Here is a 13,901-nt window from a genome sequence, read left to right as displayed (position 1 = left end):
CCTGTTACCCCCGAGGATGTGGACAGACTGCTTGGACAAGTGAAACCAACCACTTGTCTCCTTGATCCTTGCCCATCCTGGCTGATAAAAGCTAGCCAGGAAGGGCTGGGCGATGGGCTTCGTGGCGTGGTGAATGCTTCCCTCCATGAGGGAGCCTTTCCAGACCCGCTGAAAGAGGCAGTTCTTAAACCGCTTCTTAAAAAACCATTTTTAATCCCAGTTGGGATTCAGGCCTCATCATGGGACTGAAACTGCCTTGGTCGCACTGGTTGATGATCTCTGGTGGGCTAGGGACAAAGGTTTCCTAGTTCTGCTGGATCTGTCAGCGGCCTTTGATACCATTGAGCATAACATCCTTCTGGACCGTCTTGAGGGGCTGGGAGCTGGGGGCACTGTCATACAGTGGTTCCGCTCCTTTCTCCTGGGCCGTGTCCAGAAAATGGTGTTGGGGGATGAGTGTTCAGACCACTGGGCTCTCACTTGTGGGGTGCCTCAGGATTCTGTACTCTCCCCCATGCTTTTCAACATCTACATGAAGTCGCTGGGAGAGATCATCAGGGGGTTTGGGCTGGGTGTTCATCAGTATGCGGATGATACCCAGCTCTACCTCTCTTTCAAATCAGAACCAGTGAAGGTCCTGTGTGAGTGTCTGGAGGCGGTTGGAGGATGGATGGTGGCTAACAGATTGAGGTTGAATCCTGACAAGATAGAAGTACTGTTTTTGGGGGACAGGAGGCGAGCAGGTGTGGAGGATTCCCTAGTCCTGAATGGGGTAACTGTGCCCCTGAAGGACCAGGTGCTCAGCCTGGGAGTCATTTTGGACTCACAGCTGTCCATGGAGGCGCAGGTCAATTCTGTGTCCAGGACAGCTGTCTACCGGCTCTATCTGGTACGCAGGCTGAGACCCTATCTGCCTGTGGACTGCCTTGCCAGAGTGGTGCATGCTCTGGTTAACTCCCGCTTGGATTTCAATGCGCTATACGTGGGGCTACCTTTGAAGGTGACCCAGAAACTAAAACTAATCCACAATGCAGCAGCTAGACTGGGGACTGGGAGCGGCCACCGAGACCACATAACACCGGTCTTGAAAGACCTACATTGGCTGCCAGTATGTTTCCGAGCACAATTCAAAGTGTTTGTGCTGACCTTTAAAGCCCTAAACGTCCTCGGTCCAGTATACCTGAAGGAGCGTCTCCACCCCTCATTGTTCTGCCTGGACACTGAAGTCCAGCTCTGAGGGCCTTCTGGCGGTTCCCTCACTGCGAGAAGCAAAGTTACAGGGAACCAGGCAGAGGGCCTTCTCGGTAGTGGCACCCTCCCTGTAGAACGCCCTCCCACCAGATGTCAAAGAGATAAACAACTACCAGACTTTTAGAAGACATCTGAAGGCAGCCCTTTTTAGGGAAGCTTTTAATGTTTGATGTATTACAGTATTTTAATGTTTTTCTGGAAGCTGCCCAGAGTGGCTGGGGAAGCCCAGCCAGATGGGCAGGGTATAAATAATAAATTATTATCGTTATTATTATTATTATTATTATTATTATTATTATTTCATAAAAATTGGGAACATGGGTAGGAAGCGGGGGAATGTAGGAGATGTGTGAAATAAGAGAAGGGGCAAATGGTGTTTGATTTGTTCTTTTCCCTTTGTTCTCTTTCTTGGAATCCAAAAAGGACTTCCTCTCTGCCCACTCTGAAGAAGGTGTTACAGAAGAATGTCAGAATTCCAGGGGACGGGAATAGACATTGAAATGTGAGAAATGTGGAATATGCTTCACTGAATGAGCACACATAGCTCACATCAACAAACTCACAGGAGAGAAACCTTTTAAAGATTTGAAGTGTGGAAAGAGTTTCACTGATAGTGAAAAACCTAGAATACATCAGCGGACTGCCATGGGTAAGAAAGGATTCCAATGTAGGGAGTGTGGGAAGAGCTTCAGTCAGAGTGGAAACCTTAAATTACACCAAAGGACTCACACAGGGGAGAAACCATATGAATGTATGGAGTGTGGAAAGAGCTTCAGTCAGAATGGAAACCTTAGAATACATCAACGTACACATACAGGGGAGAAACCGTTTAAATGCATGGCTTGTGGAAAGAGCTTTAGTGATAGTGGAACCCTTAGAAAACATCAACATTTTCACACAGGAGAGAAACCATTTAAATGTATGGAGTGTGGAAAGAGCTTCAGTTTCAGTTCAAACCTTAGACAACATCAACGGACTCACACTGGGGAGAAACCATTTAAATGCATGGAGTGTGGAAAGAGCTTTAGTCAAAATGCGCACCTAACTTTACACCATCAAACTCACACAGGTGAGAAACCATTTAGATGTATGGAGTGTGGAAAGAGCTTCATTCAGATTGGAAACCTTAGAATACATCAACGGACTCATACAGGGGAGAAACCATATACATGTATGGAGTGTGGAAAGAGCTTCAGTCACGATGCAGGCCTTAGATCACATCAACGGACTCACACAGGGGAGAAACCATTTAAATGCATGGTGTGTGGAACAAGCTTTAGTTATGGTGGAAGCCTTAGATCACATCAACGGACTCACACAGGAGAGAAACCATTTAAATGTATGGAGTGTGGAAAGGACTTCAGTCAGAATGGGCACCTTAGATCCCATCAACGGACTCACACAGGAGAGAAACCATTTAAATGTATGGAGTGTGGAAAGAGCTTTAGTTACGATGCAGGCCTTAGATCACATCAACGGACTCACACAGGGGAGAAACCATTTAAATGCATGGAGTGTGGAAAGAGTTTTAGTGATAGTGGAAGCCTTAGAACACATCAACGAACTCACACAGGGGAGAAACCATTTAAATGCATGGAGTGTGGAAAGAGTTTTAGTGATAGTGGAAGCCTTAGAACACATCAACGAACTCACACAGGGGAGAAACCATTTAAATGTATGGAGTGTGGAAAGAGCTTCAGTCAGCGTGCACACCTTAGAAATCATCAACGGACTCATACAGGGCAGAAACCATATAAATGTATCGAGTGTGGAAAGAACTTCAGTCAGAGTGCACACCTTAGACAACATCAACGGACTCACACAGGAGAAAAACCTTTTAAATGTATGGAGTGTGGAAAGAGCTTCAGTTATAGTGGAAACCTGAGAGTACATCAACAGACTCACATCGGTAAGAAACGATTTAAATGTATGGAGTGTGGAAAGAGCTTCAGTCAGAATGGACACCTTAGAACACATCAGCAGACACACAGGGCAGAAACTGTTTAAATGTATGGCCTGTGGAAGGAGCTTCAGTCAGAGTGGAAGCCTTGATTTATGTCAACAAACTCACACAAAAGGCAAACCATATAGATATCAGGAAAGTAGGTAGAGGTTCAGTCCTAGTGGAATCCTACATCTACAGACTCATGGACAGGAAGAACTTTACCAGTTGACACCCTACAAACCCATCAACCTTCAAAGAGGAGAAGCTGTTTAAAGGGAAAGATTGCAGAAAGTGCTTTAGTTATAATGGAGTGTTTAAGGAACATCTAAGAGCCAGTGTGGTGTAGTGGTTAAGAGTGGTTCGTAATCTGGGGAACCGTGTTTGCGTCTCCGCTCCTCCACATGCAGCTGCTGGGTGACCTTGGGCCAGTCACACTTCTTTGAATTGTCTCAGCACCACTCACCTCACAGAGGAAGGAGAAGGAGAATGTTAGCCACTTTGAGACTCCTTTGGGTAGTGATAAAGCGGGATATCAAATCCAAACCCTTCTTCTTCTCAGAGTGGAGAACCCATTTAAATGTATGGAGTGAGGAACGTGTTCCTTTCAGAGTTTACTCTTCTTCACAGCAATGAACTCAGCAGAAAATCCATCTTCAAAGCATGTCATGTATTTGTTCTGGTGTTTATATGTAAAACTGTATAGTAATGAAATAATGAAGGTAATATCCCACAATAATGAGTATAATTTTAGATGTAAGGTACCTTTTGATAGTGAGGGGGAGAGGGTGAATCTGTATTTCTGGTGGTGAGTGAGGATTAGGGCTGGGCATATATTGATTTCATCCTATACCAGTTTCTAGACTACATTGTGATAACCTTTGGAAAACAATGGATATGGCAATACACCACGAATCCCAGTGTGTGTTTCTGGGATGCCCTTTTGCCTGGAAGCAGCCGGCAGAAAGCTTTGCTTCATGAAGGGCTTCTGGTTGATCGCTCGCCATCACAGTCGGAGATCTCTTTATCGGAGGAGACCTCGGTATATCAAAGGCAGGGGAAACTGCTCCAGCGCAGCAGACCCCCGGAAAAACCTCAAATCGAGCATTTTGAGGACATGGAATCTGGCAGGTGTCAAAAGTGGGCTCCCCCCTCCCTGGAAAGTTCTGTTTTTGAGCTCCGAGAACGAGGGGGTTGGAGCTTCGACACATCAGACAAAAAGCTTTCTGTGATTATACGAAGCTGCGAGACTGTGAGGCATTAGCGGTCAATTCTTCCAACATCAAAAGGACTGTATTGTGTGTACCTTTTACGTTTGGATTATATATGGCTAATGTAGGGGTTGTGCTGACAAGCTAGCTGAGATAATGCTCTGGGCACACAGCCATCTCTCTACAAGAGATTTATTGCTAAGCTTCAAAGCAGTTACACTTCATCTCTCGGAGTCAGATGAATCGTCTGACTTTTTTTACGCCTCCCCCAGCAAGCCCATTTCCTGAGCCCACGCCTCTTGCTTCCTCTGCTCTGTGAGTGGCTGGTTCCCAGTACTGGCTCCCCCCTCCCAGCTTCCTCCTCTGACGTGGAAGAGAAACTGCTAATTACCGGCGTGGGCTCTCTGTACTTGCCTCTCTGCTTCCCCCTCAGCTCTTTCGCAGCCTCCAATTCCCTGACATCCACCCCCTCCTCAAAGGCCCCCTCCCCCTCAGGAGAATCTACCATCCCCAATTTACCGTTCTCTGGAGTGGCGGGGGTAAAGCCCGGAAAACTACCCTCCTCCTCATCCGTATCTTCAAAAACCGTCCTCCAGTCCTCCCTCAAACCCACAGTTCCTCGTGTTCCCCAATAGACACTTTCCTCTTCTTCTTCCTCTTCGTCAGATGGTGGGAATCCCTCGAAATCCTCTTCATCGTCCGTCGGCCCGAACACCTGTTGGAAAAATCTACCCCGGGGTTTGGGTTTGTCGGGGAAGAAATTGTGGAACTCCTCCACTAGACCCTCGTCAGTGATACAACTCTCCGGGACCCAGGTATTCTCTGAACTAGGGGCCCCTTCCCACGCCACCAGATACTCTTGCCTCTCTGCTTCCACCTCAGCTCTTCCCCCTGGTCTTGCCTCTCTGCTTCCCCCTCAGCTCTTTCGCAGCCTCCAATTCCCTGACAGCTAACTAAAGACCTGACCTCAAGAGTCACTAAATCAGAGATTTGCCCAAGGACTTGTTCTGATCGTAGTGCTGTGCTGACAGAGTTAAAATTGTCTCTACAGGGTACTTTTAGATGGCAGATGAATGATGTTTTACTGAGAAATGAATTGATCGTAAATAAAGCTGAAAAGACCCTAAAGGACTATTTTGAATTGAACCTGAATCCCGGAATTGAAGCAAGGGGTGCAAGTAAAGTGGTAATGCCAGGTATTTTGATTCAACAGAATTCTATCAGAATGAGCAAAAGGAAAAAGTTCTGTCTCAAAGGAGAAAGAGAAAAAGCTAAGATGTAACCCAAAAAATCAACAGATTCAAAAGGAAATTAAACCATTACAATCTTAGTCTTCACAAATAGTAAACCAAGAAATTGAATGGAAAATTATATTGATGAAACAAAAGACTTTTGCATCGGCAAATAAATGCAGAAAATTATTGGCTTGGGGACAGAAGGAGAGTACAATAATTAATATTATGCAGGATGGTAAGAATATTGAGAACCCAACAGAGATTAGAAAATGTTTTCAAAAGTACTATAAGCAGCTTTACAAAAAGGAAAAATGGATAAAATGGAACAGTTTTTGGACAAAAATGGATTGCAGAAAATTCCAGCGGACAAAACAAGCCTACTAAATGAACTGGTTACAAGACAAGAAGTTGAAGGGGCAATTAGAATCATAGAATCATAGAGTTGGAAGAGACCACAAGGGCCATCGAGTCCAACCCCCTGCCAAGCAGGAAACACCATCAGAGCACTCCTGACATATGGTTGGCAAGCCTCTGCTTAAAGACCTCCAAAGAAGGAGACTCCACCACACTCCTTGGCAGCAAATTCCACTGTCGAACAGCTCTTACTGTCAGGAAGTTCTTCCTAATGTTTAGGTGGAATCTTCTTTCTTGTAGTTTGGATCCATTGCTCCGTGTCTGCTTCTCTGGAGCAGCAGAAAACAACCTTTCTCCCTCCTCTATGTGGCATCCTTTTCTATATTTGAACATGGCTATCATATCACCCCTTAACCTCCTCTTCTCCAGGCTAAACATGCCCAGCTCCCTTAGCCGTTCCTCATAAGGCATCGTTTCCAGGCCTTTGACCATTTTGGTTGCCCTCCTCTGGACACGTTCCAGTTTGTCAGAGTCCTTCTTGAACTGTGGTGTCCAGAACTGGACACAGTACTCCAGGTGAGGTCTGACCAGAGCAGAATACAGTGGCACTATTACTTCCCTTGATCTAGATGCTATACTCCTATTGCCCAAATGAAAATAGGCAAAGCACTGGGACCTGATGCTTTAACTTCCAAGTATTATAAAATATTTAAGGATTGGCTGATACAACCATTGATGGATGTTGTAACAAAATATTAAAGGGGGACAAAGCACCCGAGTCCTGGAAAGAGGCCTTCATCACTCTGATACCCAAACCAGATACAGATAGAGCTCAAGTAAGGAATCAGCGACCAATTTCCTTGTTGAATGTGGATTATAAAATATTTGCAAATATGTTGGCTACAAGATTGAAGAAGATTTTGAATAAGCACATACATAAAGATCAGTTAGGTTTTTTATCTGAGAGGCATATGAAAAATAATATTAGGAACGTGCTGGAAAGATTAGAGGCAAAAAAGAATCCTAAAGCAATGTTTATGTTTATTGATGCAGAGAAAGCCTTTGATAATGTTTCTTGGAGTTTTATGAAACAGAACTTGTGTAATATGGGGATCGGTCAAAAAAATTTTTAATGGTATTAATGCAATTTACTTGGAGCAGAAAGCAAAAATTATAATTAACAATGTGGTCTCAGAAGAAATTAGGATTGAGAAGGGAACCAGGCAAGGGTGCCCACTTTCCCCCCTGCTTTCTATTTCTGTCCTAGAGGTGCTGCTGAATAGGATAAGGAATGATGAGGAAGTTAAAGGCATAGTAGTGGGAACTAAACAATATAAGTTACAAGTCTTTGCTGATGATTTGGTATTGACTTTACAGGACCCTGAGATCAGTGCAATCAAAGCACTGAAGATAATTCAACAGTTCGGACAAGTTGCAGGTTTCAAATTGAATAAGAATAAAACCAAAGTTTTAGGGGGGGAAATAACGATACATGAAAAACTTAACTTAGAGGAACCCACAGGGCTGAAGTTTGTGAAAAAGGTGAAATATCTGGGTGTAAATATGACTGCAAAAAATGCATTTGTACAAAGACAACTATGAAAAGTTATGGAAAGATATCAAAAGAGATTTGGATATTTGTACAAGGTTGAAACTATCTTTGTTGGGCTGAATTTCTGCGATAAAGATGAATGTATTGCCTAAGGTGTTATTTTTGTTCCAAGTACTCCCTATCATTGATAAGTTGAATTGTTTTAAGGAATGGCAAAAGATATTATCTAAATTTATCTGGCAGGGGGGAAAACCCAGAATTAAGTTTAAATTATTAACAGATGGAAAAGAGAGAGGGGGTTTCTCCCTGCCAGATTTAAGGATTTACTTTGAAGCTGCAGCCTTTTGCTGGCTGAAACAATGGTTTTTATTGGAAGATACAGATGTTTTGGATTTAGAAGGTTTTGATAATGTATTTGGTTGGCATGCATATTTATGGTATGACAAGCTAAAAGCTCACAAAAGATTTAAAAATCATATAATTAGAAAATCTTTGGATGATGTTTGGATAAGATACAGGGATTTGTTAGAAAGGAAAACACCCAGATGGATATCACCATTGGAAGCTAAGACTCATAAAAGGTTGAATATGAAAGATACATGGTTGAAGTATAATGATAGTTTGATGGAAGTAGGGGACCAATTTAGATTAAAATCTTATGATCCGTTGAAAGATAAATTAGATGATTGGTTCCAGTACATCCAGATAAATGAAATGTTTAAAATGGATAAGAAAATTGGTTTTCAAACAGAGAAATCCAAACTAGAAATGGAATTATTAGATACAAAAACAAAATACCTATCTAAGATGTATAATTTATTGCTGGAATGGCATACGAGAGATGAACAAGTGAAATCTGTAATGACTGAATGGGCCAGGGATGTGGGGCACAATATCATGATGGTGGATTGGGATAAATTGTGGAAAAAGGAATTGGAAGAAACAAGATTTACCAACTATTGAAGATGATATGGAATTTGCCAAACTGACCGGGAGACTCTGAGACCAGAGAGAAGAGATGGTGGAAGAAGAATGGAAGAAGCTTAAGGAATATTTGAAAAAATATGTTAATATTTAAATCTTAGAATAGCTTTGGAAGTGGATATAGGCTGTAGGGTTAGAAGTAGAAGATAGTGTATTTTAAAATAATATTATTTGTAAGCGATAAAATGTAAAGTTAATTTAAGTGTGATAAAAAAAGATGGTTAGAAACTATGATATATGTAAACTGCTAAAGAAGAAGTAAAATGAAAATCAGATAGGTGGGACTTGGGGAAGCCCACCTAACAATGTTTAGAAAAATAAGGATAAGAGAATAATCTGTTTGTGTTGTTTGTTTTTCTATTTGTGTTCTTTATTTGTGTTATAAAATGAATAATTTTTTTTGAAAAAAAAGAAGAAAGCTTTGCTTCGTGAAGCCCCTGCAGATGCCGAGTTCCTGACTTCCCTCCCAGGCGACAGGAAGCGAAAGACACACCTCCATTGCCCTGTGTCCTTCCAGCTTCTTTCCTCCCTTGCTCCCTTCTGCCGGTTTGTGTGCCTGACTTAGATATCCTGTGTGCTCTGTTTTTTTTACTGCTGAAACTGGATTTGCTCTCAGGAGCTAAGTTTTGTGCCTCACTGGGGACCCAATGAGAACTGTATGCTTTGAAAGCTCCGTAAACTATTACTGAAGAAGTCCTGCTGCCCTGGAGTTGCTCTACTCAAGCATGCAAGACGGTTTTTGCACCAAACTCTCTCACCCCCACGACCACACTGCTTCTTCACCAGAACTTCATCCCTGCCTCCTAAGCATTCTGAAAAAAACTTGAAATGCTGTAATTGAATGGGAGATTTCCCCCAAGCCGAATTGCAAGAGGGGAACGGAGGGGCTGCAGGGACCAGGGAAGTCTCCTGATGGGCCCATCTTCCCTCACGAACCCCATGGGGCAACCCCAGAGCTCCTGCTTATTCTGGGGTTTGGGGAAGATAGTACTTTTCCATAGTCCCAGAAGTTTTTATTCAGTCATGCTGCTAGGGAGTTTTCCTACCAAAGGACCACAGTTCATATTACTATCATACTGATTGCACTGTTGTTGTTGCTGCTCTTGTCATGGACTGGAGGGGTGCAGGAGGGGAGGCACCAGCTAGGGAACACAAAGGGGAAGAAGGCTCAGAGCCCAGGGACTGGTGGTGGGATGGCGATGAGCAGAAAGAGGGAGAAAAGGGAGCAGAATGGGAGGGGAGGGGTTGCAAGCTGAGAAGGAAACAGGGTTTGGTGAGCAGGAAGAGGCTGGGGCAGAGAGCAGTTCAGGCTCAGAGGGAGGAGAAGGGGGGGCAGGAGACCATCAGAGGAGGCCATCAGCTGAAGCATCCAGGGAGACTCCCCCTCCTGCTGTGACCAGCTCCCCTCTCCCCTGGTCTCCTAAAGCACACAGAGAGATCCATTTCAGACCCCGTGAGCCTGTATATGACATTAAGAGGTATTTTTTTGTTCCAACATACATCACTTTAATCTCATTGACAATGAACTGTATTTTCTGCCCATTCACCCCATTTGGAGAAGTCCTTTTCGAGCTCCTTGCAAATTCTCTTTCTTTGAACAACCCTGGACAATTTACTGCCATCAGCAAACTTTGCCCCCTCCCTGCTCCCTCATTTATGAACAAGTAGAAAAGCCGCAGGTCTCAATACTGATCTTGAGGGGACTCCGCTTCTGCTCCTCTCCATTCAGAGAACTGTCCGTTTACTCTCTTGGTTTTTCAGAAGGAGGGCTGCCTCCACTCGGCCAGGGCAGCTGCATTTTGTTTCGCTGCAGGTGAACCTTCTCCCTGCAACTTGGGGTCTTAAAGGAACTGTGACGGGGGGCAGAGGGGGCGCAGCTTCCCCACACTTGTGAAGGAGCCATGGGGGGGGGAGGCAGGTATAATTGGGGGGGGGAGTAGCGTGGAGGAATGAGCGAGACGGAGCTTCTGGAGCCTGTGCTGCCCCCTCCCTGCCTGCTCCCTGAAACTTTCCTGAGCCTCTCCCCTTTTCATTTCAATGACTGGGGGTCCCGCACAGCCCTCAGGGCACCTCAGTATCTTGGGAGGGGGGAGCTATTTTGTTTGCTGAGGGCAGGGACACAATCCTGTCTCATTGCGGGGTGTCAGGTTTTTAGGTAAGCGGCTCAGGTGGAAAAGCACTGAGAAGGAAAAAATCCTGGGGTGCTGATTTCCTCCACTGCCCAGCTCCCTAGGGGGCCACACCCCGCGGTCCCTCCGGGGTCAGCAAAGAAGGAGAATCCAGGCATGTTAAAGGAGCAAAACAGCGGTCAGTAGACCTGATCTTTATTTGTAGCAACAAGGTTCATTCACACAAAGAGTAGGAACCCTGAGAAGATTAAGACTTTTACCCCCTTTCCCATAATAGATTTTCTAACAACTTCATCAATACATGACATGGGGCTTTTTGGGGGGTTGTTGCTGTTGCCGTTTTGTATTTATATTTTAGATCTTCTTGTGATTCATGTGGAAATTGTTCAATTTTTCAATCCCAGCATTCCAAACTAACACTATTGCTGTCTAGCATTACCTAAAATTTACTCTTCTACTGTAATTACCATTATTATATTAATGTCATTGATACATGCGTATAAAACTTTAACTACAAACACCAAGACATTGCACTGAAACTTTTGGTAAATGCGCATGCATGCACTTTCCAAGAGTCTCATTCGAGAGCCAGTGGGGTGCAGTGCTTAAGAGTTTTGGACTAGGACCTGGGAGACCTGGGTTCCAATCTCCACTCAGCCATGAAGCTCACTGGGTGATGGCTTCACAGCCCAACCTACCTCACAGGGTTGTCGTCAGGATTAAACGATGAGGGGGAGAATGACTTAAGACCACACTGAGCATCTTGAAGAAACAGGTGGTATATAAAGGCATCCAATAAATTTCGCTAAGAAGAAAGGTAAGATTCTGCTCTTAGGCAAGACGAATCAGCTGCACAAATATAAGATGGGACATACCAGGTTTGCCAGTAGTACATGTGGAAATGACCTGGGGTCTTAGTGGACCACAAGACTAACATGAGTCAACATCAGCGAAATAGGCTGTTATTCTAGGCTGTGTCCAAAGAAGTCAAGTGTCCAGATCAAGAGAAGTAACAGCCCCACTTTCTTCTGCCTTGTTCAGACCACACCTGGAGTCCTGTGTCCAGTTCTGGGTGCCCCAATTTAAGAAGGATTTTGACAAGCTGGAAGGTGTGCAGAGGGGGGGTGAGCAAGACAATTAAGAGTTGGGAAACCAAGTCTTCTGAGGAACAGGAAGGACTATCACGTGGAAGATTGAACAAACTTGTTTTCACCGGCTCTGGAGGCTGGGACTCAAACCAATGGCTTCAAATTATACAAGCCCTTGGAAGGTTGTGGACTCTCCTTCCTTGGAGGTTTGTAAGGAGACGTTTGAAGGCAATATGTCATGGATGCTTTAGTTGAGACGACCACGGGGCTCATGGGCCATGAGCTTGGTCCTCTTACCGAAGCTCTTTTCACATTCCAAGCACTGATATGGTTTCTCACCACTGTGAATTCTTGGGTGTGCCACGAGATTGGCACGGTGACTAAAGGTCTTTCCACATTCCAAGCACTGATATGGTTTTCCCCTTGCGTGAATTCTTTGGTGGGAAGTGAGATCGGCTCTCTGGAGGAAACTCTTTCCACAATCCAAGCATTGATAGGGTTTCTCCCCGGTATGAATGCTTTGATGGGTAGCGAGATGGGCACTTTTACAGAAGCTCTTTCCACGTTCCAAGCACTGTGAATTCTTTGGTGGGAAGTGAGATTAGCTCTATGGCAGTAACTCTTTCCACGTTCCAAGCACTGATAGGGTTTCTCACCACTGTGAATTCTTTGATGGGAAATGAGACTTGCCTTCTGACTGAAGCTGTTTCCACAATTCATGCATTGATAGGGTTTCTCCCCAGTATGAATTCTTTGGTGGGAAGCGAGACCGGAGCTCACAGTGAAACTCTTCCCACATTCTGAGCACTGATAGGGTTTCTCACCACTGTGAATTCTTTGATGGGCCATGAGATTCGCCCTGTGATTAAAGCTCCACCCACATTCCAAGCACTGATAGGGTTTCTCACCTGTATGAATTATTTGATGGGCTGTGAGATGGATGCTTTGGCTGAAGCTCTTTCCACACTCTCGGCATTGAAATGGCTTCTCCCCCCTGTGTGTTCTCTGGTGTTTACGGAAGGTTGTGCTTGTATTAAAGCTTTCCCTACAATCCAAGCCCTGATAGGGTTTCTCCCTGCTGTGAGTGATTTGATGTGAAATGAAATGCGCACTCGTACTGAAGCTCTTTCCACATTCCAAGCATTTCAGTGGGTCCTCCCCTGTGTGAATTATTTCCTGTGAAGTGAGGCTTTCATTCCAACAGAAAGTTTCCCGCCATTCAGAGAACTGAGAGGGTTTCTTCTCAATAGCATTTCTTTGGTGGGTAGTTGAATGGGAGCTGTGACTGAAGCTCTCTCTACACTCCAAGAGTGGCAATGGCTTCTCCACTGTGTATTCTGTCATGGGCGTCCTCGCTCTCAATTTCCAAATCATCACCACCTGCAATGAAGAAAGAAATGGATTAGAGCTGCCGGAAGAAATGGAGTGCCACTGTATTGAATATTGATCACTAACCCTTGTGATAGAGGAAGAATTCCATGCATCAACACTGCTGACCACACACTAGAGGTGGTCAGTGTTAGAAACAGAGATAGGACAGTGAGGACATAAAGAGGACCTTAAACCTAGGTTATGGGCTCAAAAATGGAATGTCCATATGCACTCTCTTATGACAAAAATACAAAGCTGAAAAGGAATTGTCAGGGGTTCAGGAGCAGAGGCAAGGGCAAGGGAGGAAACAGAGAGCGAGGGGGAGGAGGCAGAAGAAAAGATGAGTGATGACGACGACCCGAGATCTCCGAGTCTTTCCAGTGAATCAGAAGATTCACAGAAAGGAGCACCAGTGGCCAGGGCAAGGGGGGAGCCTAGGGGGACACCCCAGGAAGATAGAGCCAGAGGGGACTCAGAGGGGAGCAGTTGGAAATCGGGACCGGCGTCACCGCCAGAGAGCAGGGAAGAGGAAGGGCGCCAGGGATCAAGCGCTGGCAGCTCACAACAGGGGGGAGGGCACGAGTCAGGAGTGGCCACACCTCCATCGGGGAGCGAAGAAACGGTCAGACGGAAGGTGGAAGGTTGGGCGCGCGCGCCAAGTTCAAATGCACAGGAAGGTGGCGCAGTAGGCAGCCCGGAAAGGGAGCCAGGTCCTAAAGCCCGCCGAAAGGAGGGAGAAGAGTCAGGGGGGTCAGCGTCAGAGGAATCCCGGAAGGAAGAGACC

The 13,901-nt window shown here is 45.1% G+C and overlaps 3 protein-coding genes across 5 annotated transcripts in view; 2 read left to right on the top strand and 1 right to left on the bottom strand.

Annotated features, from left to right (window-relative positions):
- LOC308486270 (uncharacterized protein) overlaps nucleotides 1-13,901 on the bottom strand; it is a 230,383-nt gene that overhangs the window by 23,984 nt on the left and 192,498 nt on the right. The gene's annotated exons all lie outside the window — the stretch shown is intronic.
- Nucleotides 1-13,901, top strand: part of LOC308486225 (uncharacterized protein) — a 117,447-nt gene that overhangs the window by 14,358 nt on the left and 89,188 nt on the right. The window lies entirely within an intron of this gene.
- LOC308486417 (uncharacterized protein) lies at nucleotides 827-8,403 on the top strand. Its single transcript, XM_081023252.1, has 2 exons — nucleotides 827-2,683; nucleotides 6,072-8,403. Coding segments are annotated over exons 1-2 (789 nt in total). The 5' UTR covers nucleotides 827-1,896; the 3' UTR covers nucleotides 6,074-8,403.

The sequence above is a fragment of the Podarcis pityusensis genome, assembly GCF_964106645.2.
Source record: "Podarcis pityusensis genome assembly, chromosome: 10".
Classification (NCBI taxonomy): Eukaryota; Metazoa; Chordata; class Lepidosauria; order Squamata; family Lacertidae; genus Podarcis; species Podarcis pityusensis.
Note: the sequence above shows the minus strand (reverse complement) of the source record. Positions and strands in the feature narration are given on the sequence as shown.

Bases quoted from the DNA above. Each gene is read 5' to 3' on its own strand.
- LOC308486417 (XM_081023252.1), top strand. From the start codon at position 1,897: ATGGGTAAGAAAGGATTCCAATGTAGGGAGTGTGGGAAGAGCTTCAGT.